At 37.9% G+C, this 27,196-nt stretch overlaps 1 protein-coding gene across 1 annotated transcript; it reads left to right on the top strand.

Annotated features, from left to right (window-relative positions):
- The first annotated feature begins 56 nt into the window (after positions 1 to 56).
- On the top strand, positions 57 to 26,812 carry gabrd (gamma-aminobutyric acid type A receptor subunit delta). The gene is made up of 9 exons (XM_079679054.1): positions 57 to 469; positions 15,946 to 16,061; positions 18,173 to 18,240; positions 20,367 to 20,587; positions 22,408 to 22,490; positions 22,686 to 22,823; positions 23,147 to 23,302; positions 24,006 to 24,217; positions 25,806 to 26,812. Exons 1-9 carry the CDS (start codon positions 402 to 404, stop codon positions 26,127 to 26,129), a joined length of 1,386 nt encoding a protein of 461 aa, XP_079535180.1. The 5' UTR covers positions 57 to 401; the 3' UTR covers positions 26,130 to 26,812.
- Positions 26,813 to 27,196: the final 384 nt, after the last annotated feature.

Raw genomic sequence — 27,196 nt, 5'->3', positions numbered from 1 at the left:
AGGGAATTGAAAGATTAGTCTCTCTCTCTTTCTCTCCATCTCTCTCTCGCACACTCTCTCTCTCCATCTCTCCCTCTCTCTCTGCTGGAGGACAGACGGTAGCGGAAGCGTTGGATCGGCTGGTTGTTGCGGTCTGCCCGGGTATCCTCTCCTCTCCCTCGGTGCGCTCTGCTCCTGTGCGCTACCGGACGCGGAGGAATTCTGTGGAGCATCAAGATGGGGTCATCTTCATCATCAACTTCAGCAGCATCAGCACAACACTTTACTTTCTTATCTGCTGCGCCGGATCACGAGGAGAGCGCGCTAAAATAAAACTGTGGCTTTTTCTCTCTCGACGATTTCTATTCCGGGAAAGTTTTAATTTTGTTACCCCCTGAATTATTTATCACAAAGCTTGCGCAATGGAGATCCCAACTTTCCTGCTGGCGACTATTGCTGTGCTATTCGTTGGAGGGGATCTTTTCACCTGGTGAGATCACCTTTTGCTTTTTCACTTCTTGCAGCTGTCCTATTATGTCGTGCGTAAGTGGAGCGATCCCAAAAAAAAGGAAATAAGTTGGATATAGCCTACCTTAAACTTAGCCTGATCAGAATAACATATCGGTAACATCATTAAATTAACCAAATCTGCTGTACATCACGGGACAATACAAAACCAAAATCACCTTTATAATAAATAATACACATATAAATAGAGCTATCTATTGATATCCTCACTGCTTCCCACGACTTATTTTACTAATAGTAATGTACAGTAAGATTACAGCTTAGTACAGTTGATATACGTGGCTTTAACCTTGTATACTTTTCCACCTGCTGTCTGCTTCTCCTCTGCTTAACCTCCGGGCACATGGTGAAACTATTTGCATAATGCATATGCATAGAAAGAGGTGATTTTTTTGTGTTTTTATTACTGGAGATGAATGCAAGGTGAGGTGAGTGGGTGCATTTTTGTCACCTACGAGTCCTGTTCGATCAGGGTCAAATCATATAAATTGGGCCTAACTGTGGATGCTTACTTAGAAAGAGCAACCCTTCTGCTATAAACAACACAGAAGCCGCTGCCATCACACTCCACCTCCTGTTTGGTGCTAAAATTAGTCTTTAAAAATGAATCGATCACATTCAACTGTAAACCGAAAGTGTGGTGAGATTCACTTCCATTTGGTTTCTAAGAAAACCTTAAAGTGTCACATCTTAATGTAATCCAACCATGACCTCTGGCTGTCAGTATTATGCATTACCTTCGTACACAGCCTTGCTTGTCTCAGCTGCGTAGAGCAGGTGCATCTAAGCCAGACTATTTTAGTCCTTTAATATATGTTTTCAACAGAGGCCTACACTGGAAATGCCCTTTTGTTCATGAGCTTCAATTGTTAGGATAGCCAGCATCCACTGCTGAGCCCAAATTTCCCCTAAGCCCATATTCTGGCAAGTGTCTCCACTGAAAAGGTGGAAGGGCTAAGATGCTGAAGCTTTGGGTAAAGTTGGAGCAAATCACTTCTATTGTCCCTCTTGGCTGTCCACCAGCGGAGGGAGTAATAGCTATAGTAATTGGATTTCCCTGCCTCTAGTCACGGCTGGTATTATTACTATTATTACTTTGTTGCCAGTACAATGCAGAATGAAGGCTTTTTCTTGCACCTCATCATGTGTCAGCTCTCTCCCTCAGAGTCATGTTCTCTCTCACACACACACACACACACACACACACACACACACACACACACACACACACACACACACACACACACACACACACACACACACACACACACACACACACACACACACACACACACACACACACACACACACACACACACACACACACACACACACCCCCTGCTGTTTGCCTCTGTTGGTTGAAAGTTGCTAACTGCTTCCTTGCCCGCTCTCCGAAACAAAATAACTCCAGTTCTTCCTTTTTTTTTATAGCACCTAATTTCTGCATTTCACAAACAAATGTGCCTAAGTTATCTTGCTACTTTTGGTGTGGTGTAAATCTTGCAGCTTTTTTTTTTTCCATGCTGAAGTGTCACTTACCCTTCGCTTCCACACACACAATCTGCAAATTGATTGTGTAATATCTGCAGTAGGACAAGGGCTTAAAAATACTGTAACCTAGTAGAGGACAAGTAGAAAACAACACAGACGAGTGTGAGGGATATAGAACATACCAACACATCGTACACAGATTGAAATGTTCTTAGCTACAAACGTTCCCAAAAATAAAGAAGAATATCATTGGTTTTCTTCACCTAAGTTAGTATAATAATAATAAGGGTCTAAGGATTTTTGGTGGCAGTTTTTGTTTTGATTGGCTTTTGGGTCAATGATAAAAAAAATACCATCAACAAATATCAAACAACAAGGATGGGCATGTTCTATATGTTTCCAATTGTCGACAAATCCAATGAAATAACCAAAAACCCACAATTCACAGCCGGTTCACTTCAATTCAGTTTTTCGGCTTTATCCGAAAAAGACACATTTCCCTTGAGTTGTTTACAAGTTTTTCACTGTCGGGTCCCCTATTTCATACTGCCACCTTCTATGCATTGCCATATTTGTGCAATTCCCAAAAAAAGTTGGTATATCACAGCCTTTAATAACTTTTAAAAGGTTTATAAAAGGATGTTACAAATCTTTAGTTCCGCCTCCGATTAGAAATGTTATTTTTTTGGCGGGGGTCATGCGTTTGCACACCAGCCTTGCAAACTGCTGGTTAGGCGGTTTGAGTCTGTCGCACAGACATGACCGTAAACAGGCAAGGTGGTTTAAGTGATGAAAACTATTTTCAAACCTAACTTGAGGCTCTTATTTGGAATGAGATATATGCATAATTTAAAGAATGGTCCAAACACCCAAAATACATCAGCATCTCCTGATTTTCCCTTTTGGAAAAATGCTATAATCGCAAAAAGGACTGATTTGAATGTCAATACAGAATTTTACAAGTGACCAACCCAGTCTCTGAAATCTGCAAACCAATAACATGACTTTGCTGGCCGTTCACGTGCAACCCCTGCAAATAAAACCAATCGTTACAAATGAGTCTGGATCAGTGTCACATATATTAAAAGTAGCAAACTGTGGTTAAAAAAACAACTTCCCATATTCTGAATGCTCTGTATCCATGTTCAAAGAACACTCCTAAAACCTGAATAATAGTCATTTGCATATCCCACATGTCTTCATTCGAAAATCAGGCACGATTGGAAATATCCAAACAGATTATACAGTTCACATCACCAGTAACATTTGGTTTACTGTAATATTTATAATAGTAGTGTGCATGTAAGCATTGTCACTGCATGTGGTCCAGCGCCCAGTTTACTAGGGAATTACTTAACGTCTTTAAAAAACAATGTATGTCTTGATGAGCTTCAGTCGGAACATGCTTGGCTATGTTGGTTATATACACAAACATTTAAAAAATAACGTCAGCCTTGCCATTCAATCGCAAAAAAGTGTTGCCGCAGACTGTTCAGTATGTTTTGCACTAAAGAACTAATGATGTTACTGCTTTGTTCCATACGGTGCAGTGATTTTAAATGTCACTAAAACACCTATGCTGCTATTGGATTTCAAATCTTAAGTTGCGAAAAAGGCCTAGTTGTCAAATAAGTTAAAACAAACCCTAACCCTAATTTCTTACAACTACTCCGTTGCAAAATGTATAACTTATTCCTGACAGCAGAACAGTACAACAAAAATATCCATTTATGTTGACTACTTAGGTGAGCTAACACCTCCTGTAGCATTAGAAGTATTAATATGTGGCATATTTCTAAATAATATGTATTTGTACAATTTCCAGAATCTATTTCACAAAAAAAAGTGAGGCAGGGTACACATTCCACAAAAGGTGGTTGTTTTCTGAGGCTCCAGGCAAAATATAGTAAAATTGAAATGAAGCTAGGAATGTATCATGCGTAGTGCGCTGTGGGTAAGAAACAGAATGCATACACAGTACATAGAGAGTGGGAGGAATTGGGGTCAATGGGAGCCCTGCATAAGAGCTGTAGTTGTTGAATGCTAACATTATCAGCCTATTTTATCATCCAGTCCAACAAGAGATACTCATTTATGTTACACCAAATGCGTTTTTAGCTTTTCAGAAAGACATGGGGAAGATTTTAGAGTGTGTTTTGCCCAAACATGGAAGCAATATATGTTGCAGCAGCATTTAATCCCCAACATTCCATGATCTTTCTGGTTAGTCACACTTGTCCTTAACCCTGAACTCGAGTGACACAGTGATCCTGACCAATCAAGGCTGAGTCAGCAGTTAAATCCCTCCTACTGTCCGGGGAGTACATTTCCCAATAACAACTTGATTTGATCATGTTCCTCTGGCAGCGCCGGGCGGCTCTATAAGCTCTGCTCCTGCAGCAGGGACACTTCATTCCTTCCACTTACAGTAAAGCCTCCTACTCCATTTGAGGTGATCCAGCATACTGTATAAAACACTAAAGAAAATACTCTATTCCATTATTCTGTGAGCAATTTGTTGCTTGTGTATAGACATTCAAATTCTGATTATAAAATATTTTGAATTTGGTTTTGTTTTTTATTACTTATTTTTCATTTGAAGACACTTCTCCAGGATGGTAATCTGACAGAGATCTCAAAGGCATATTGGAGATATACAATTTTGAGAAAACCTTCATTTTGACTCTCATACAGTATAAAGTGAGTAGCAACCAGAATTCTTTGAAAGCACTTTGGGGTGAATTCACTCCAAAATGTAAAGCTTGAGAGATATCTTATACGCTAATTCCAACATTAAATGCATTCTAGATAACATTTTTGAGTCTAGAATATTGTATGTTCTGTCTTGCATAAAAAGGATGAAAATGAATAGTAAGAATTTATCACATGAGCTCAGAGTCACTTATTTTCAGTTGATTAAATAACTTGATTATTAAATTAAATACCTCAAAAACATATTGTTTTATGATGTTGAGATTGAGAATAGAGCTTCACAATTAACCAAACACAGCTGAGCACCTTTCATGTCCTCTGTGACTGAAGAAGACATGTAATAATTCAAATTTCAGGAAGTTCTTTTTTTCTGGTAAAATTACCTTGCAGGAGACTGACTTGAACATTAGATCTGTAGCATTTCAAATTGATAAAGAGAAATGATAAATAGAAACTTGCTTTATTGTAAATATTTCCCCTAAAGGGCTGCTTGGTTTGTTGACCTAGGAGTGGGGCAGGGAGAACCCCCCCTGCCAATTTACCATATTGCCTTATCTGTAGGCTCTTCGTGCAAGATATCTTACTACTAAAGTTTATTGACAGACAGCAACCTCTAGTGGCCGTATTAATTGTGACGGGAGCAAAGGTGTAAGTCAGGCGACGTTATAAAGACTATAGTCCGCGTAGGGAAAGGTTGGGATGGATGTATAAAAATCACACCGCTGTTAGTCTTGCGTGTCCCGGTGATTCATGTAACACACTTAACTTACCTCAACATTAAGTTACGCAACAAATGTTGTTATTTTAACCTAAAACGTTTGGTAAATATCATGTTATTTTGTTGCGTAAACCTAACCTCGTAGTTTTGTTTCAATTTTACAATGTTAACCACGTGTTGATAACTGCGACTATTTCACATCGCTATTAATCTTTCGAATTCTTTCCAAATCCAAGTCCTGTGCACTCTTACATCCACCAACCACCACAATCACTTTAATAAATGTATTCCACTTGTAACTATGTTATTCTAAAATGTATTTGGCAAATAAATGTGCGGTAATAAGCAATAAAAGTTAGTTACTTGAGAATCACCTTAAATGTGAGGAGTTTCGACAAACACACATTTTTTAAACGTAACTTTTTCCTATTCCTTTTTTTCAATGGCAGAAATAAATATCCATTTTGTAACCCCATATTGTCTTTTTTTGCTGCGTACTTCATAGTGACAAGGGTGTTGGGAAAATATGCATGTGTAGTGATAACAGATATAACCTAGCCTGTTAAGCATTACGGTGACTCTTGTGTCCTGAAACGTGTGCTTTGATGAACAACTCTAGGAATAAACAATTGAATAGAAATATAACGTTAAAGATACATTATAGGAATCAAATGTTATTTAAAAAAAGCAAAAATATTGTCACTTGTTGGACTCCATATTTAAATGACGAATATGTCAAACACTAGAGTACTAATGTAATCCATAAAAATGACGTGCTTGCCGAATGAAAAGCAATCTATTAGTCATTTCTATGTCAGTTATGGCAGCACACACATTTATCCTTTATTATGATTTTTACAAAAGGGTTTTGCAATGCTGCTCACCTCACATCAATGGCAATAAAACAAATGACACAGTGAGGATCAGGGGACAGGCTCTCAGGTAACTAGCAGTGTCAGTTTATAAAACTAATTTAGCTTGTTAGTGCACGCTGCACATTACGTTCACAAAAGAGACGCCATCAATTTGAGAGAGGCTGCTGCTCCTTTTCTCTCCTCTGCCTCCTCTCCCCATCTGTTTAATGTTAGCTCATAAACAGACGGCTGCAGATCCAGGCCTCCGGAGGGACGTTTAATGAAAGTGGATTACAAAAGCAAACGGCGCGTCGGGAAATAACACACACTCCACTGTTTGTCATGGATGGAGGGGTGAGGAAATAGAGAGGTGCAAATGTTTTGTAAATCTCCACAGACACCCTTTGTATGTGTTTTTAGCAGCAAACAGGAACATTTTGTCTACCCCCAGCGAGCTGCATGTGTTTCCTTTAGGCTTCTTTTTGCCTTAAAAATGCTAAAAAGAAAGGTTGAAAAATCTTTCTCAAAATCTATTTATTTCTGGAGTCAGATAACATCTTTAAATGGCTATATTTAATGAATTAATATGTTTTACATTTTAACTAAATGTCCAATTTGCTAGTTAGAAGCAATTATTGATTTACAAATATTCAAGATTTATTAAGTCGATAGAAACGTACACATTCAAGTCTTTTAGAAAATCTTCTAAAGTGACCCACTTCTAATGTGTTTCAAATAAAATGTAGATTATATATTAGCAAAGCATATCAGATTGCATCAGAAAATCTAAATCAATCCAACCAAAAAGCTGTTATGCTTCTCTCTGTGACATAAAGACAAATAAATTTATATTTCTGTAATCGGTAGCTATTAAAGGTGGGGTAGGTAAGTTTGAGAAACCGGCTCGAGATACACTTTTTGTTATATTCCATGGAATGCTCTTAACATCCCGATAGCAATGAATATCTTAAGTGCTTTGACAAAAAATCAATTAAAAAATGTCATCTGTGGAAGCCGTAGTACTGTAAAAAGCACGACCAATCATTTTAGCCGGCCCGACTAAAATAACTGGATGGCCTACCTGCCTGTCAGCCTTCCATCTGTGCACAAACTTATCTTGTGCCCTCATTGGTCATGTGCGCGTTCGTGTGTGTTGGAGGAGGGGCTCTGTAAGGAAGCAGCAGATTTCTTCCGGCTGTGTATTTTCAAATTCTAGCGCACTCGAGCTGGTTTCTCCAAAATTACCTACCCCACCTTTAATACATGTCATATTGGAAAAATTTGAAGACAGGCTTTTAAAAGATAAAAAAGGAAAGATTTGTGATACACCTAAAAAAAATACTTTTAAATCAAAGCTGACTCGATCACCATGGAAACATGATACAGCAAGCGCCTACAAATGAACATGAAGTTACATAAATCAACCAATACTGTAGGATTTGTCTTGCAAAAGGCCTGTTTGACCTTGGTGTGTTAACACACTTTTTGGAAGGAAAGCTCACTATTTCCATATTTAGAAAGTACCAATTAGTGCAGAAATCCAGTAGTCACACAGTGATTAATTAATTCACTCGGTGCTCCCATTTATTTCACACACGACAGTGATTGCCATACTAAAAATACATCTGCCTGCAAAATGGATTAGCGAGGAAAATGTTAATGACATGGCAGAAATAAAATGTTTGCCTGGGTTTGTTTTTGCAACCATTTGTATAGCAGATTATTGTTTCATGTTTTGCTGTGGAGGTCAGTTTTCCGTTGCTGTGGATGTAATGCGTCGCTCTCTAGGAAGTGGACTTTCTCAAAATGTCAGGCTTATTTCAAAGGCCACTGAAAGGCTTTTCATTTGTGTTCAATTATCACGCGTTCGATCAAGGCCCCCATATTTCCACGTCAATGTCACCACCAGCCTTTGTGACTCTAAATGTCAGTGAAACCTTTCATTTTATAACATTTTTTTTAAAGTCAGCTCTTTGTTCTCTGACCCAATTTAAAAACACATACAGAAAGGTCCACACTGTGCTACACACCAGCATGGTGTCTATCTGCATGTCATCTGTTTACGGGCTCTTTTTCAGAATGCAAAACTGCCACCTGGTGGTATCTGAGATGGGCTGCTTTTATATCCCACACAGTGCCAGTGTCTGTCAGTCTGGGCTCCGGGCCCTTTAGCAGTCCCCCAGGGCCTCTGGGGAGTTTTATTATATGAGGCAATCTTTTTTTTATTTCACTTTTATTTCCCTCGTGTGAGGTTAGAGGAAAGAGGAAAGCCTACTGCTTGAATTGAGGTGTGATGGTCCAAAACTAGAGACGGTTATGTAATAAGCTGCTCACTCAAAGACTTAATAAATGTGGAAATGTAGTCTATCAGACTTGTTTTTAATGTGGGAAACTACAGGACATGTTTTTGATATTTTGGTCAATTTTAAGAGTTTTAAAGGGGCTTTTTTCTCTAATAACATGTTTTATTTCAGACACATCCACAATATACACACTTATGGTTCAATAAAGTAACTGTCTATGTGGGACTTTTTATTTTATCCTAAATTAGTTTATGCTTCATTTGCACATTTAAAACATAAGCCGTCTGAATGTAAGTGATGAAATGGGGAAGTTTCATGGTGCATTATAATAATAATAATAATAATTATTATATTTATTATAGCACTTTATCAATGACTCTCAAAGTGCTTTACAAATACACATTACACATACAGATCATACATACATCTAATGGTCATCTAATGTGGACAATACCCACAGGAGCAAGTTCGGGTGAAGTGTTTTGCCCAAGGAGCAAGGACACAAGTTCAATTAGTTCAATTTACCCATCTGTTGTGTCTTTTAAAATGTATGGATTGTACCATATATATTTTTTCTCAAAGATAGTTTTATCTTTTTCATATATCCAGTTCAGCACCAGTCTCTCCAGTTTCATTCCTTTCTATTTTCTAGATATGTTCAGAGAGTGGTGTTGTTATATATAACTCATACCCTGATTATATATTCTTTAAATGGCAGAAATAGATTGTTTTTAAGCTGTTTTCAGAATTTTCTGATTTAAGGATTGATACAAAGACATATTTATACATGTTATTTCCTCTGTAAAGATCTTTGATACTAATATGTCAACCAAATGGAATTATATTGAGCCTGTTCCTTAAACAAATCAAATACCCCCATTTCTGTCCTGGAAATATATGCAATATAGCAAATTCACATGCCTAATTTGTATATTTAAACATCACATTTCAGAAAATCTATCTAACTAAAGGGTTAGTTAAAAATGTTCCCGCATTAAAATAAAAAGGTACTGGGGGCACAGCATAATGTTCAGTTCAGTCTCACACTGGGAGAATCAGTTTGGCCTCCATAAGACAAATGCACCCTGGAGAAAAGAATATAAGTATCAATGCCAACCAGGCTTTATCCAATGTGGATTTTGCATGCTAGTATAGGTAATTTAAAGGATGCAGCTAATGGCTGGAAATGTATTATGAAATTATCACATAATTTGTTCATGTTCAGGCTGAAAAAAGTTAAATTCTTCATTGGATTTATGTACATGTACACAGTAAAATCTGGAGTGTTAATTTAAGATAAGGACCATATGTTCACTGGCTCAGTGTTAAAATGTACTCTTTAAGTGTTAAATTAACACTTAAAGGGAGGGATTAACACACTTAAAGAGTCCATTTTAACACTAAGAGCCAGTGAACATATGGTCCTTATCTACACTCTAAAAATGAATTCAGGCGACCTTTCACCTCCACTTAATTAAATGCATGGTTGCAAGATAAAAATGTGAGTTAATTGATTTAGATAAACATTTTAAGTTGCAAACATAAATTTATAAGTTGTGTTGACGTAATAATGTTGGTAATTACATCAACTTAATATTGTGTGTAATTTGAACTCTGATTTCTGCGTTAATTGACATACAACAAAATTCAAGTTGGAGTAAGTAATGCAATTGGCTTGATAACTTAACTGTTCTACACCTTGAGTTAAGGATTTCAAGTCCACTCCCACTTAACATGCCTGGACAAGTTTTGACAGTTAAGACAAATAGAAATATAAAAAGGACATTTTAAGGTGAGTGTCATCTTTTGTCATTCAAATACAGTAGATAGCCTTGGAGTTGCACTGTATAGGCAAATTGCTGTTTGACCAAAATTAGCAGCCTTTGAACTATGAATAGTTCTGTGAGAGGGTACAAAGTAGTAGAGTCTACTGTGAAAGTAAAAATACTTTGGTTACTATTGTGATATCGCTTTTTATTAAAAATGAATCTCGGTGAAGCAGATCAAGGACATGCTTCTTGAGGTAGGATCGTTATTTAGAGTTGTCATTGAAATGCAAGTTGGCAGTCACCCATTCAGAATATATTAATTTAGGTAATTTCTCTTTTTTTCCTTTTTCAAAAATAGCACAATACAATTGAAGTACGTAGAGAACTATAGCCATACGCTGCCTTGTCGTGTACCTTGGAGAAAAGGAAGAGGACCTTTTCAAGGAGTTTTGCGACGTAATTAAAAATCTTGAAATAAAATATAATCCATGGGCCCAGTGTAAAAACACAGGACAAAGGCACTGCTCTCTGTCAGTTACATTTTGAAGCATATTGCACTTTTGGCCACACCCCAATCAATAATATCTTAGCAACGTTCAGCATGGATAGGTGTTGACTGCAATGGCATGGGAAAAGGATTGTGTACAATTTGAAAAGTGTCTTCTGCTCTTCACTTAACCAGTTCAAATATTGTATTGAACCTGCAAAAAAGATGAGAAGATACACTAAAAACTTGCACCGTTGTGATTGACAAAATCTGTCCACATGCTTTTAAACACTAGGCAAAGTACTCAAAAGCACCTCTGTGTGTCTTCAGGACCACATTGCCATGATGACACACACATGCAGACTCAACAGGTGAAAACAAAACCAGCGTTGCTTTAGCAGCTGGTAATAATGGCTCTGAATTCGCTAAGAGTGACAGTTTAAAAAGTATGCAGTTACCTAATTCATTATCTCTTATGCGCTAAGCTATTATTTAATGTGCTTCAAAAGGACATGAATATCGCCTACATCAGTGATGTACATCAGATCCCGGTCCACCCCAGGATCTGACCATACGATGGCAACCATCGTGGTCGAGGGAAACAAATGAATGAGTAAGCATTCTGCGTTAAATGTGTTCATACTGTTTCAAATAATGACTGTCGGCAGTGTAAACATCTTTGTCACATCTTTTGTACAATTGATGTGTGTGATCTGCAGATTGGTGGCCATTGAGTTTGTTACTGTAGTTTTACAAAACCTTTACAGATTTTACATATTTGGCACTGGTTTTAAATATGCAAAGGCCTCGAACTTCGTTGTGATGGCAGCATTTATTTGCTGTGTCCCCATTTCCCATGGTAATATGGCTAATGTGTTTATTTATTATTGGTGGGGCAATTTAAATGTGTTATTTATCTTTTTTTTCAATATTTAAATGAAGCTCAACGCAAGTTCTTTCAGGAAGACTGGGGTTGCGTTCGGATAGTTTAAAAATCAGCTCCTAAGTTCTAACCCTATCTCCTATTCCTTGACCTAGGAGTGAAACGTCACGGGGTTAAGGGATAGTGGAAAGGAGAATTCAAAAGGACTTAGGAGAAGAGACTGCGGTACTTTAGAGAATCCGAATGCACATTCACTATCTGACGTGTTTATGATGCGCCAGTGGACGTCATTGTGTGCGTCTGCTGCTGTGGGGAAACTATGGAAATTAGAGTTTTCTATACAACGGACCATAACATCGATGTTTAATAAGAACGACGAACTCATCTGGAGACTATGCACCGTGCTCTGATGCTGTTGCTTTATGCTTTATGAACAACAGAGAAACATATTCTTCATGACCAAAATTGGAATTGAAATAAAAAATGAAAGTGAAACTTATGCTTGTCACCCTCTCCCTCCGGTCCACATTAATACAAATGATCCCAATAAATATGATTGTATGAACTATGAAAATATCTTAAAATCAATACAAATGTATTTATTATAAACGTTAGTCCTTAACACCTATCACTGTGTATATCACCATTCAAACATCTTTTAAAAGTTGAACAAACCCCACACAGCTCAGTGAAATGTTGACTTTATTTGATCATTTCAGTAAAAACTAACGTTCATATTTCTCTTTTTGATTATAATACTGATGAATGTGCAAAACAAAGCACTTTGGCAACTTACCACATACGTTTTAAAATGCTTAATAAGCACCGTAACTTTCATGATATCATTTCTCCGTCATAATCGTTTGTGTCCGTGAACGGCCGACTGTTGTGTGACGTCAAATGCTGCGGCCGCAAGGCATTGTGGGGCAGCATTTTCTCCTCTCCTTTCGGTTAGGGAGGTCCAGTGGTTCCTAAGCTAAATAAGGTTATAAAGGAAGTTTGAAACCTCCTTTCCTGTCATTCTAGAGAATTCGAACGGCACTTATCATGTCTGCCATTGAGGGACTTCCGGGTCATTTCACTCGGTTAGGAAGGTTCCTAAGCTAAATGGACTATTCAAACGCAACCTGGGTGTATACATTCACTCCACAGCTGCATATAATCAGCTCATCACAGGCGTTCTCTTTAACCTATTACATTTCACCTCGTTCTCCAGCAGCCAATCAACGTGCTGCAGCCAAACTATAAAATGGATCTCCTCTCTCCTGCAGTCAGCTGTGATTTCAGGTGTTCATGCACCTTATCATATCGCATGTGTCAATAAATGTTCAAACTAAATGAATTCTCTCCTGATTGAAACATCATGTGTTTAAATAAACAACTGCAGTTCAAAATAAAAAGTGAATTGCCTAATATTTTTGTTGTGGAATCAATTAATTTCTTTCTTTAAAAGGCAAAAACATGAAAAAGCTAAGAAAAAAACTATTGAATACAATATATTTGGAGCAACTTAATTTATAAATGGTTGTCAACTTAAAAACGTGTGTTCACAATGATGGTAATTAAGTACATACAACTTAAAATTCCTTTTAAATGATGTGGTAAAACTAGTCGGAACAACTTAATCTTTTGAGTAATCAACTTCAAAACTTGTGTTTATGCCACCAATTATTAAGTAAGTGGTAATTAAAAACACCTCTGATTGTAGAGGAAAAGCCTTCTCCCCTAACTCAAATAACTTTGTTGCTTTAAGACAATTTCATGAGAAGTTGTCTTAACTGAATAAACATTGATGCAAACTGTTGCGTTGATTTTCTTTGTTGAGCCAAGGCATTTGTTTTTAGAGTGTACAGTGTTAAATTATCACTCCGGATTTTACTGTGTAGGAGCACATATATAATATTTAATGACTCATAAATGTTTTAAAATAAAGTTCTTAGTGACATTAACTAAATAGACATTTAAACAGAGTAAAAACAGAGGTGGCTTGAAAAAGAAAAAAGGGCCAGCTTTATCCCACTTTTATCTCTTTATATATTAATGTGGTCACATTTACCCTTAGTGTTGTTGTAAGTTTAAGAGACTCCATGCAATTAATTCAATAATGAATAATTTAAAGGATTGGAGCAATTAGGAAAACTTGAATTTATAGTAGGTGGCAGAAATATGTAAACATATTGTAGCTTCTTGAACTGAATTTCCACACATGGCTTTCAACTTTATATTATATAATTTGTGAAATATAATCACTGGAAACATTGTGTTGAGGACAATCACAATTCTATAATTAAAATCATGATTGAATAGGTTTGCAATAAACCTTAGAATTAGATGGAGATCCCTATGTTTAACAGACCACATTTTACAACACTCAAATTCAAAGCTGCACTATTCCAATATCCTGTATGACCATCAGATAAAAGGACTTTGTTGTACAGTGAAAAAGGGGATTATGTAGTGACAAACCTATTGTATGCTATCAGTTAGCTGCTAGCTTGGACAGATATTTCCTTCAAGAGATGATGGAGACCAGGAGAGAGCCAAAAGGAGAGTGAATATCAGACTTACATTTATCAAGAGAACAGGAACACAGCTCCCAATAAATGTCTATGTTACCGGATTTGTAGATTAACACTTGACATGTTGGTCCTAACAACTTTACAAGGTGATAATATGTCCTTGTTGCGTTTACAGCTGGTTCTGCTGCCCCCAAGTGGCCAAAAAGGGTAAAACTATCTCTGAAGCCCATGTCTATTATGCATCTTCATTTAGCACTGTTTAATTATAGTTTTAAGCACTAATATTCATAATGCTTTTAGGGCAATATGAATTCATTCAACATTACAAAGCATTAAATTAGGTCAAGTATCATTTTTTTTTTCTTTCGGTCATTCAATTACATTTGACTGACTGTATGATCACGTACAGTGATTTATAATAAGCTTGTAATATTTCTGCCATATAATTGTATAACTTAACTTACGGCACCTAATCACCACTTATTTCATTTTCATTTCATTTGTATTTGTCCCGCTCATGGCACGCAAAACAAAATGTACAATAATTGCCAACAAAACATGACTCTACCAAAACACCATTGAGCGAAAAGGAGCAGGGAGAAGAATACAATCTTATGTGAGCTGCCCCTTTCTAAAAAAAACAAAAATAAATACAAATAGTTGGTCTGCCCTTCATAATAAAAAATGTGTTCACAGCCAAACATAACAGTATCTTAGGATACTAAGAGAAACACAAAAAAATACTTATTTCCCACTTGACGGTAAACGGAAAGAAACAAAACACCAAAAAATAACACCAAAACATCACATGTATAAGGAAAAGAAAAGTGCAACACCCTCATCTGAGTCCTACTGGAGAAGAAGGTGGAAAGCGGCGCCTGATAATAACAATAACAACAATGACAATGGGACCTGCAAATAAAGAACAGACATCACATCAAAGACATCAAAAACATTTAAGAATGCAGGACCAGAGTACATAGACTTATTCACATTCTGCTTCATATAGTCCCATCTTTCTTAATTTATACAATTTCTTTAACTCAAAAATACATATACAATTCTTTAGATCCTTTTGTTGAGAAATCCACAATTTTACATTGTGTAAGATGTAATCACATTACTTTGCATAATGATTGTGATCATTATGCGTTTAAAGAGATTATATTATGAGAATGGGAACTATAATACACTGCTACTTAAAAAATGATGAAGTTGTATGTCACTTGACCTTTTAAGTCGTTCTAAAATTATTTGCAATGTGTTATGATGATACTTTTATAAAACATTAGGCAAAGTGTTTGGTGGTCAAGAACCACACATAAAAATAAGAGGATTGATTATGTATGCCCAATTTAGCTATAAGTTATATGGCTCTAAATGGAAAGAAAGGCATGCTGTCTCAGTGGTTCAAGTCTGCGTTGGTATAAATACAATTATACAGTGAATATTATAACTATATAATTAATTCATTATAGACATTGGCTTCACAAAAAGTGCTACCTGATGAGGTCATGCAGGTGCAGGAAAAGTTTATTTACAGTGACTAACACTTTTTTCTTTCAGAAGGTAACACTCTCTCACCTTTCAAGGCTTATTTCCCCTGTGTTTGTTCCTGAATGTATCTGAGACTCTCCTGTGGACACATGGCGTGGCCGAACAACCGCTGAAGCCTCCTGTGTTTGCTGTGTGTCTCTTTTAGGGCCATGCTGAGTGACATTGGGGACTATGTAGGTTCAGACATTGAAATATCCTGGTTACCTAATCTGGATGAATTAATGAAGGGCTATGCCAGAAATTTTCGCCCTGGGATAGGAGGTGAGTATGAGATCTACTGCTCGTGGCGTTGGGTTGCATTTCACCCCCTCACATTTACAGCCATCCTTAGCATCCCCCCACTACAAGCTACAGCACCGAGGACATTTCCTTTTCTAATTCTATTCACCTGAGAGGTGCCTTTGTTAATTTTTTCCCGTTAGAACAAAGCCGTATTTACCTCCTGTTAATACCTGCTTTGGAAACACATCTATTCTAAGAGATGCTTTGCTTAACGGATTATGTGGGACGATGCCCCTCAAGGACGGGTGGTGCAAACAATGAGCACCGCCGACTGACTTTGCTAAGAATGGCTGCAAGATGTGAAACATCCAATGACCACAGCGATAGATTTCTCAATCTCACAGCTTAACTCAGCTGAGTAAAAGGTGAAAATGTGGAGAACCACACGTCTCCCAGTGCTCCACACAGACCATCATTACACAGCATCATGTGGTGACTGCATTACTATTGGTGTGACATCTTAATGCGCTGAAAGCTGTTTGTGAACAGTAAGGAATCATGTGTGTTATTGGGAGAGATTACCGTCATTCAACAGATATCCTATAGACCTTTAGTATGGTTTGTGTCATTAGACAGTAAATATCAAACTAACACAGATATGCTGTATAGAAAAAGGATTCATAGGCATGTTTTGCATCCGGAAAATAAGAAAAGATTCACAAATATGACTCCACATGAAGTAAAAATGCCAATTAATTTGTTTATGAAATTATAAACAATATTCCTGATTTACATTATTGTTTTGGGAGACATACAAAAGAAAGAAGTTATTTTATAGATGTTTTATTACTTTAACCAACCTTCTTGTGCAATCGAAAATGTGCATGTATTTATTTGGGTAAAAGGAATATTTATGAAACAAGAAGGTTGGTTTCTACTTTACAAAATTATTTGTAAAAGTTATGGCTTTTTAACAATTATTTGTATTAAATTATATATATATATATATATATATATATATATTATTATTATTATTAATTGCATGTATTTACATTAAAACAATTCAGTTTGCAGATACTTTTTTCCAAATCAACTATTAAATGGCATGCCTCCCAAACAAACACAACAAGTCAAACAATATATAAAATGTTGACCTCTCTTGGCCACCGTATCAGTAGCAGAATCCAGAGTTAAAAACCTACTTGTGCTTTTTCAAGGCACTTAAAACATCTGTGAATCTCATTGTGTGTAATATTCATGTTATTTCTTCCAAGCTTTATGACACAAAACTAATGACAGATTAGCATAAATATAACAGCATCGTTATGGTAGGATTGTTGAAAGCAACATGTTCTATTTAACTACATATACATTTGTATAGTACATATATGTATATTACATGTTACACCCTCTAAACTCGCTCCTGGTGACCTTGGCATGTAATTACAGTGCCATTGTAAATCACCGCACATATACATTTGATCAAGTTCATGGCCAATTGAGAACGATTTGCTAGAAATTGTTATGGGAAGGTGTTGAATGGTGGGGAATGGTAATGTATGATTCCTTAATGTTCAGTATAAATAGCCTTTCTGTTCTGCATCAGTGCGCTCCCCTGTAGTTTCTGCCCTCTAGCATCCGATCACAGAGACACACTCCATGCTAATCATATGGCAAACTGTTGAGTGGAAATGCTACAGTGTGTGTGTATGTGTATGTGTATGTGTGTGTGTGTGTGTGTGTGTGTGTGTGTGTGTGTGTGTGTGTGTGCAAATGTTGGCAGCAGCTCACTTAAGTGTGAGTCCACGAAAACCCAGCGCTGTTTATGAATGCCCATAGTGTGATGTGCCACTTAGGATGGTTAAACTGGATAATGCTTAATCTCCATGCACTGTAGGATTGTTTGTGACGTGGGAGGATGGTAGGTGGGAGGGAAATAGATGGTTGATGGAGCTGGAAGGGATCGATGGGTTTAGAATGAGCAGAGAAGGTGTGTGTGTGTGTGTGTGTGTGTGTGTGTGTGTGTGTGTGTGTGTGTGTGTGTGTGTGTGTGTGTGTGTGTGTGTGTGTGTGTGTGTGTGTGTGTGTGTGTGTGTGTTTGTGTCTTGGCATAGGGTTTGCTTTCTTTTTCTGACTTTTCCACCTCGCAGGTCCACCAGTCAACGTGGCCATGGCCATCGAAGTGGCTAGCATCGACCACATCTCCGAAGCCAACATGGTAGAGTATACAGTCACTTTCACACTTCCTTCCACACTAAGATTGTCTATCATCCCTTAAATTCACTATTGCGGCAAAGATCAAAGATTCGCTATTTGCATAATCCTGATTTATCCCACTGGAGGATTTGGAAGTACCCAAAGTGAGCGTGTGTGACACGTTGGCTGAGTTGTTAGATAATTTCATACTTTCAGGGATTCTGTGGTGAGAACCAAATATAGTGGGGGGATCCAGTTTTATGGAGGAAACACTGATTCTTTTCCAAACAAGTTAATATTTTCCTTGCTTCAGAAGTTGAAAATTCAACTATAAGTATTCAAATAAAGGTGTATGAAAAGCACATCACAGGGATTCTCACAGAAAGATGTGAATAGGTTGAATACAAGAGTAGAAATTAAACTAGGATCTACATTTTGGTCTCTCTTGAAAAAGAGATCTATGATCTCAATGGGACCAATCTGGTTAAATAAAGGTTTGAAATGAAATGAAATGAAATTCTTCCTATTGAAGTTAATTACTATGAACGAGTAGATTATTTCCGACATTATCAGTCTGTTTGATTTGAGCAAAGGACTAATAGTTATAGCAGTTGCAAATGTGCATATAATAATAATACATTTAATTTATATAGCGCTTCTCATCTGCTAAGACAAATCTCGAAGCGCTTCACAACAAAGGATACTGATCAAATTAGTTAATTAATAAAAAATAAAAATAGTCAGAGATAGCATATCTCCTTCTAAATCACAACTCGCTCCTATGAAAACACTTTCAAAAATAACTAAATTAAATAAGAAATGCTGGTCTACAGTAAGATTTGACACAGTCACTTAACTTTATATACACTGAATTGAGTGTTAGTTTAATATTAGATTGAGTAAAGTCTACAATTAAAGAATTAAATACAGATAAGGATTATACTGGAACTCAACCTATATTAATAAAACATGAAGATCATTTACAGGTTGTGAGCAATACTACCTTTGTCAACTCTTTAAAGTTAAAATGCCTTTTGGGATCTCTAGTATTCTGTGTTTTTGGAGCTTAACTCATTAAAGTCTGGATTTTTCTACCTCTGATGCGTCAATTTCAACCATTCACTTTTTCAAACCATCAATCACATGTCAACAAACTTAATGGAACTGTAAAGTTTAATTGTTGGAGAACTCCTTTAATGACTAAATGCTCATGTTAAAGTGGACCTATCATGCTATATTTGAATAATATAGTGTAGTACCATACCTATATAAGGCATATTTATACTTTTTATTTTCCAAAATACCAAACAGATTATGCATTTGAGTCATTCCTCATTTCGCTCAATTTAACACTGTCTTTGGCTGAATGATTCTGTGAGAACAGCACCATCTACAGGCCTGGCATATGTACTACACAGCGTCTCCAGCGCTTTCGTACCTCAATGTCCGTGGCTGTCTCCTCCTGATTGGTGGAGTTGGCCCAATAGCCGTAGCGCCACCTTTAAAGGTGACCTATCATGCAAAATACACTTTAGTACGTCTTTTATACATGAATATGTGTCCCCGGTGTTCCAGGGAACTCACCAAGTGTCAGAAAACAAAACCCTCTCTATTTTCCTCCGTACCCAAATCTCTTAAAAAGGGGCTGCAACGGATATGATACAGACTGATCCAGATTTGAACACTTCTATGACGTCACAGAAGTGGCGCTACGGCTATTGGGCCAACTCCACCAATCAGGAGGAGACAGCCACGGAGATTGCCGTTCGAAAGCGCTGGAGATGCTGTTGTACATATGCCAGGCCTGTAGGTGCTGTTCTCACAGAATCAACCCGTGCAAAGACAGTGTTAAAGTGAGCGAAATGACGAATGGCTAAAATGCATGATCTGTTTGGTATTTTGAAAAATAAAAAGTATAAATATGCCTTATATAGGTATGGTCCTACACTATATTATTTGAATATAGCATGATAGGTCCACTTTAAACCACACAATTTGCATAGAATTTTGTTTAAAAAAGATTCTTGATGTAAAGTTAGTTTCCTTCTTCTAATACTGAAACTAGTATACGAAAGAATGTCTTCCGATGCCGATGACTCAGCCTATATGTTTGTGTCTGTGTGTTTGAATTTGTATTGTTCATGCCAGGATTACACCATGACCGTGTACCTGCGGCAGAGCTGGAAAGACGACCGCCTGTCCTACAATCACACCAACAAGACGCTGGGTTTGGACAGTCGATTTGTGGACAAGCTCTGGCTACCCGACACGTTCATCGTCAACGCCAAATCTGCTTGGTTCCACGATGTCACTGTGGAGAACAAGCTGATCCGCCTGCAGCCAAATGGAGTCATTCTATACAGCAGCCGGTATGAGAACACTGAGTATTGTCTTTGCTTCTCACACTCAGACAGTCAGACAACACAACAAGGGGGGCAGAAAGCACTCCATGATGTGGATCTTTGTATTTGTATGTAGGAAAGTCCCTGCTTATTTTATTTTTCTTCAAAGCCGTCAAAACCTTAGACATTTGAGAGCAAAGGCATTTCTTATTTGCAGTTTTTGGGTTTGAAAATCCCTCATGATCCATACCATGATCTGAAAGTAAATATCTTCTCTGAGGTGACTTCAGAAGCCTTAAGAAAAGTTGGATATGTTCTGATGTGACTGTACAAAGAGACGTCGGATGAGGGGGAATATGGAAAGGTGAAGGTAAAATGGATCAAGGTGAATCTTCACAGAAGCTAAAGTGGTACTGTCAGTATGTCTGCAGAATCCATGACATTTTAAACAAAACCATTCGACGGCTATAAAAATAAAAACACTCCGATAGAAATGACAAACTATATGCTCTTTGTCACTGCTTTTGCAAATATCCCTTATGTATTTTTATCTGCCGTCTCTATTGGCAGAATGACATTGCTTGTCAGTGCCTCCCAAAACTGCTAATAACAAAAAGTTTTCTGTTGTTTTTCTGGCAAGTGAACATTTTAACATAAGCTGCTATAATCAATACTTCTATCTCAACAATGGATGTAATGAGTAATGTAGAGGTGACCCTGAATAGTCAACTATGAGTTGACTATACTATAGTTGAGATGTCTTGTTTTTTATATTTTATGTATGTACCATGACATCAAGTCAAATTCCTAGCAATTCCTGGCAATAAACCTGTTTCTGATTCTGATCAGAGCTTTATTAACAGTCAGTCCCACAGTTAAATCGTTGTAGTAGAGGTTACATATTCTGCTTCTGAAACAAAGGATCATTCAATTTGGGCTATATGGGGGAGTTGAATGAATGACTTGCATATAATTGTTTGGTTTCCTCCAATAAATCAGGATACAAAACCTACAGATGCAGAAGAATCTTGGTGATAGCCTCAGAAATGCTAAAAAAGCAACATGAGGCTACAATGGAATTATAGCTGAAAGTTCAAATTACAAGCAAGCTAACAAACCATGTTCTGTCCAATGAGAACAAAACACATGATTCGAAAATCAGTCAACAAAAGGCAAGACTAATCTGATTGGATAACAAACAAACCCATAAAGATGTATCACCCACCTATTCAGTTCCCCTTAGCTCTTGGGAGCTTTTTGGCATTTTAAAACTTGTTCTAGTTTTACGTTCACTCTTGTTGCTCTTAACAATAGCATATGATGAAGCAGGCAAAGTTAGCGTCTGGCTCCTTAGTATAGTCAAACATAAAGTAAGCTTTATTTCCAAATATTTTCTCAGAAGTTGGTGGAAACCAAACACAGGAGATAAAAGGAGAATATCGGAATTGCATCTGCCAGTTGGCCAACAACACGACTCCAAGTGAATGTTAATGGTTGTCTGTTTCTGCAACATCAATTAGTACTTCCTGTTTTTTAAATATGCACAATTTACTTGATATGTCCAAATTGTAGTTATAGATTATTTTCACTTTCCCAAAGTTGCCAAAGAAAATCATCAAATGCAGCTCAAAGTATTGGGTCTTTCTGTATCTTTCTCTTATTAAACAACTTCTTCTTCCTCATTATTTACGGTAACAAGAGGATGGCGATGTCTCTAGAAAGATACCAGGTCTGACAAGTTGTAACCATGTGAATGATAACCAGGAGTTCTTAGTAATACATGTTGGTCAGTAGATTTGTAAAGAATCAACAATATAGGTTGATTATTTGGGCTGTTTTGTTCCTAGAATCACTTCAACAGTGGCCTGTGACATGGACCTGACTAAGTATCCTATGGATGAACAGGAGTGTATGCTGGACCTGGAAAGCTGTAAGTGGTAACATCTTTTCCCTCCTTTACACATTCACGAACAACTATGCTCTCAGGATTCCTTTTGACGTGTTCATGCCAAAGTGAAGTGACACCAATGAAAGGTTACAATGTTACAAGCTTTCTCCATTACCGCTACAACCCTCAGCACCTTTGGACAGATAAAATGTCTTGACATCAGTTTTTTATTTCTAGATGGCTACTCCTCAGAGGACATTGTGTACCACTGGTCGGACAGTCAGAAGCACATCCACGGCCTGGACAAACTAGAGCTCTCCCAGTTCACCATCACAGACTATCGGTTTGTCACTGAGATGATGAACTTCAAATCTGGTTAGCATCCATCATGTTTTTCAAGGTTTTCCTTCCCGTAGAGCTGGTTTGCAAGCCCTCTGCATGTGAGGGAATGTTCTATGAATAATGTACGATTTTGAGTTTTGGACTTGGCTTGGATCTTGTGTTAGAAGACTTCTTGATTTTTATTTTTATTCAAGCACTTCTGTGGTTATATTCTATGCATAGAAGGAATGCATGAAGCCGTTTTTCAACTAGTCTGTGCCCCTTGGACTGTGAAAAACAATTGGATATTTTCATAATGGATAATAAGCTTCTTCGGGAAAGCCGTTAAACACAGTATCTGTTTTCTGTCTTCCCAGCTGGACGGTTTCCAAGGCTCAGCCTTCGCTTCGAGCTGAGGCGTAACCGAGGTGTCTACATCATACAGTCATACATGCCATCCATATTGCTGGTCGCCATGTCCTGGGTGTCCTTTTGGATCAGCCAAACAGCAGTCCCTGCTCGTGTGTCCTTGGGTTGGTATTAGTTTGATTGAGTTTACGTTTAAGATTACATTTTAAAAAGTGGAACCTCAAAATGGCTGTTTATTCATCTGTAGAAACGTGCAGAGCTTCAGACCGTTCTTTAACAAGAGTTAACTTAAAAAGATTGTACATTTTCAGGTTAATATTTTTATTTTTTGCTTCTACTGTGACCTTTTAAAATGATTTAATGTTCAAAAAGTGCTTTATTTTCCTAATTTTCATTGGAGACTGACATTTAGATAAGAGTTATTTTGTAAATGTCCTGAAAATGGCACAAACTCATTAAATGTCCCAGGTGGAAAAAGTTAATCCTGTAAGTAGCACAATATACTCAATAATATGTATGGCAATAGGCCCATTAGATATTGATTTGTTATGTGTAGAAGTGGATATTTGAGATTGATACCTGGCCAGAAGTGTCACCAAGGCTGCAAGCATCAAAAACCATTAGTGCTTAGTGCTTTCTGTTTGGTATTAGTATTGTGAACATAATCTATTTTTCCTCTTGAAAATGATGAATATCAATAATGAAATGTAGCAGAAGACAGAATATTGTCTCTCTGTTCACAGCCTGTGTGTTCTGTTAATGATACTATTTTAGCGGCTTTCTACAGCTATACTTAGGCAGTGTTGCTAGCATGGCAAAAAAACAACAGCATCCTAATCTGTACTTTAAATCTGGATCTTTCCACAGGGATTACGACTGTTCTCACTATGACCACCCTGATGGTAAGCGCCCGCTCCTCCCTTCCTAGAGCGTCGGCCATCAAGGCATTGGACGTCTACTTCTGGATCTGTTACGTGTTTGTGTTCGCGGCACTCATCGAGTACGCCTTCGCTCACTACAACGCTGACTACAGGCTCAAAGAGAAGGCCAAGGTGAAGGCCAACAAGCTAAACTCCGAGGTGAGGAAATATTTCCCATCATGTACTCCCATCAGCAAGTAACAACGTATGGGGGGGGGGTGTAGTGAGTGATGAGCGCGCCTTTCATACATAGACCTGGGCCGGCCTTCTCACTCCTGTGCATCCATCCCACTGACCTTCAGCACGACAATCAATCTCTATAGAGCATAATGGGGAAATGGAAGACTTCCCTTCAGGGAGTAATAGTGATTCTCATCATACTGTCTGTTCGTTTTGCGGTTGATATAAATCATGCTGAGATACACCATCAGATGTGTTGACTCTTTGTATATTGAATGTCCAAATGGAATAAAAGAAATACCACAAGACGGTATGACAGAAAAAGATGAGTGAAGTGAGTCACATTAAACCTCACCGTGATGTGATTACAAATGTTTGGGGACCCTGCATGCATTGTCAAAGTGAGCACAGCTGCAATGACTGTAAAAAGTTACCAATGCAGCTACAGTCTCCCACAACCTAAAAAGAACACGTTAAAGAGCAACTTGCAGGTTAGAGACACCAGTGAATACATGTGTAGGAAAATGATGAATACACTAGATTTTCAAAAAAATATACAGAAATATACACTACAGTGACATCTGGCCTCGTTTTAGTAAAACATTTTTACTTTCGCATAAAAAAGCCTCCGTACGTGACCTCCCGCGTGTGACGTAACATGGGGGAGAGCGGCCGGTCTAACATATGAATAAACATGGATCACAATGCTAGTTTTGACACAGAAGAGGTTGAAAATATATATTCGAATGCATATGATTATAATTATGAGCCTGCTATGCTTCCAAGAGACCAGGAGCAGCCAAGGATTAGAAGAAATAACGGCCATTGGCAGAGAGGGAGTCCGAGAAAGTTGCTCCCCCATGTGACGTAATATGAAGCGTTTGACGTTAAAAAAAGCAGTTTTTAGTAGCAGAGCTCAAAACGGCTCCTTTCCCTCTGAATTCCTGCCCTTATGTCTTGTAAAACATATCAAATCCTGCATTAACTTTTTTAATTGTAATTTTCAGGCAAGGTTAAGCATAAATGTAGTAAAAAACCTGCAAGTTGCTCTTTAAAGAACATTGTTTCTTTAATAATGACTCACATACTAGCCAATGTGTTGTGTGACAGGAGTTGTTCTTTGCTGTTCTTGATTGTTGATTCATTATCATTATATCTAAAGTAGATGGGTCAAAGTTTTATTAAAACTAAAATCCAAAAGATGATGTTGTAATATGTAAAAAAGCCCAAGTATTTCTATAATAAAGTGAAAGGAGTGTAAACAGATGGTGCTAAACATTCAAGGTGTTTAATCAAGAAGTGTTTCACTGTTAGATCTATTGGGAGTTTTTATGAAGAAATTGTGGAAGGTGCAATATTCAAATTGCGTAAACATGCATTTTTAAAACATCATTCCATCTCTTTTTGTCTTTTAGTATTTCCTTTCTAGACTACTATTAAACTAGATGACTGATGGTTGAAACAACCATTTTGCAGGATTTGACTACATTTGCTGCTGATTGATTAAAAACTGCCTGTAAAGCACCAGAAAGTGCTGACACGCCTCTCTCTCTTTGCCTCCATACAGTCCATTGTGAAGAACGGCAAACAGGCCATGGTTCTGTTTTCCCTGTCGGTCACCGGAATGAACCAGGGCGTGATGATTTCCAACCGCCACGGGCGGCCCAAGCGCTCCAGCAGTGAAATCCCCAGGGAGGGCGGCAGCGAGGAGTCCGAGCCCAGGAGGAGAAGATCCCGGCAGACGGAGGAGAGCACGGAGGACAAGAAGTGCTGTTCCAAATGCGTCTGCAAGCCCATTGATGCCGACACCATCGACATCTACGCCAGGGCCGTGTTCCCTTTCACTTTCGCCGTGGTGAACGTGATCTACTGGGTGGCATACACCATGTGAATGGCTGACATCCAGGGCTGTATATAAGAAACTGCTGGAGTCTCGTCACTTCAATGCTGGCAGACTGGTGCGCCCCAAATATACTGCAGGCCTCAGTAAAAAAAGTTAAACGAAACAAGACAATCTTCAGACAAAAAGAAGTGTCACGGTCTCTGAATATGGAAATACGGTAATTAATGGAACTAGTTCAGAGTATAAAAAGTGTTAGCAGGACTATATATATTTAAATACAATTACAGAAATGTGCTGTATAAAGGACTGTATTGCCTGCACAGTTACAGTTTAGCCAATTTCCACACGTCATCCTGTTATAAGAACGTAACACAGGACTAAACATCTACCTGCAGTACTGACCACAAGCTCACATCTCGCCAACACCAAATAGCTCAACAAACTCAAAGCAACAATCTGGAGTGAACCGCCTGTTATCTTGAGAAAAAAAGAAGCAAAAGCGCCGCCCAAACTAGAGATGAGGTGTACCACTATCCTGCATGGCTGATAACTCACTCACCCTCTTCCCGCGCCATCGCCACCCCCTCTCTTCCTTTCTTCCTCTCTCTTTTTCGGTCCTCCACCCATTTTGTTTTCAATTCATTTTTCGTACAGAACACCGTCTGCGGGGTCTTAACTCCTTCTGCCAGTTCTGCCTGTTTCCTCACCATTAAAGGACTTCCTTCACTACAGTACCTGTTTGTGTCTTTGTGTGTGTGTGTGTGTGTGTGTGTGTGTGTGTGTGTGTGTGTGTGTGTGTGTGTGTGTGTGTGTGTGTGTGTGTGTGTGTGTGTGTGTGTGTGTGTGTGTGTGTGTGTGTGTGTGTGTGTGTGTGTGTGTGTCTCTCTCTCTCCTGGCTTCAAACGGTCACTTTAACCTTGAAATACAAATGCTGAAATCCCCTCTGGCGGCAGCAAATTTGTCAATGGAAAATATTATGATATTATTTAAAAAAGAAGGTTGTCTAAAGGCTCTAATTTAATGGATTATGAATTATTGAATTGTTCAACTATCAGAGGTCAAGAATTGTGGTCTATGAATAATTGCATACTTTTATGTGTCTTTTTTGTGAACAT

Source organism: Notothenia rossii (genome assembly GCF_949606895.1).
Source record: "Notothenia rossii genome assembly, chromosome: 4".
In the NCBI taxonomy this organism is placed as follows: Eukaryota; Metazoa; Chordata; class Actinopteri; order Perciformes; family Nototheniidae; genus Notothenia; species Notothenia rossii.
This window is presented reverse-complemented; position numbering and strand designations above follow the sequence as displayed.

Coding starts and splice junctions, on each gene's coding strand:
- gabrd (XM_079679054.1), top strand. CDS start 402: ATGGAGATCCCAACTTTCCTGCTGGCGACTATTGCTGTGCTATTCGTT. Junction 470..15,945: donor GGAGGGGATCTTTTCACCTG/GTGAGATCACCT, acceptor TGTCTCTTTTAG/GGCCATGCTGAGTGACATTG. Junction 23,303..24,005: donor CCCTGCTCGTGTGTCCTTGG/GTTGGTATTAGT, acceptor ATCTTTCCACAG/GGATTACGACTGTTCTCACT.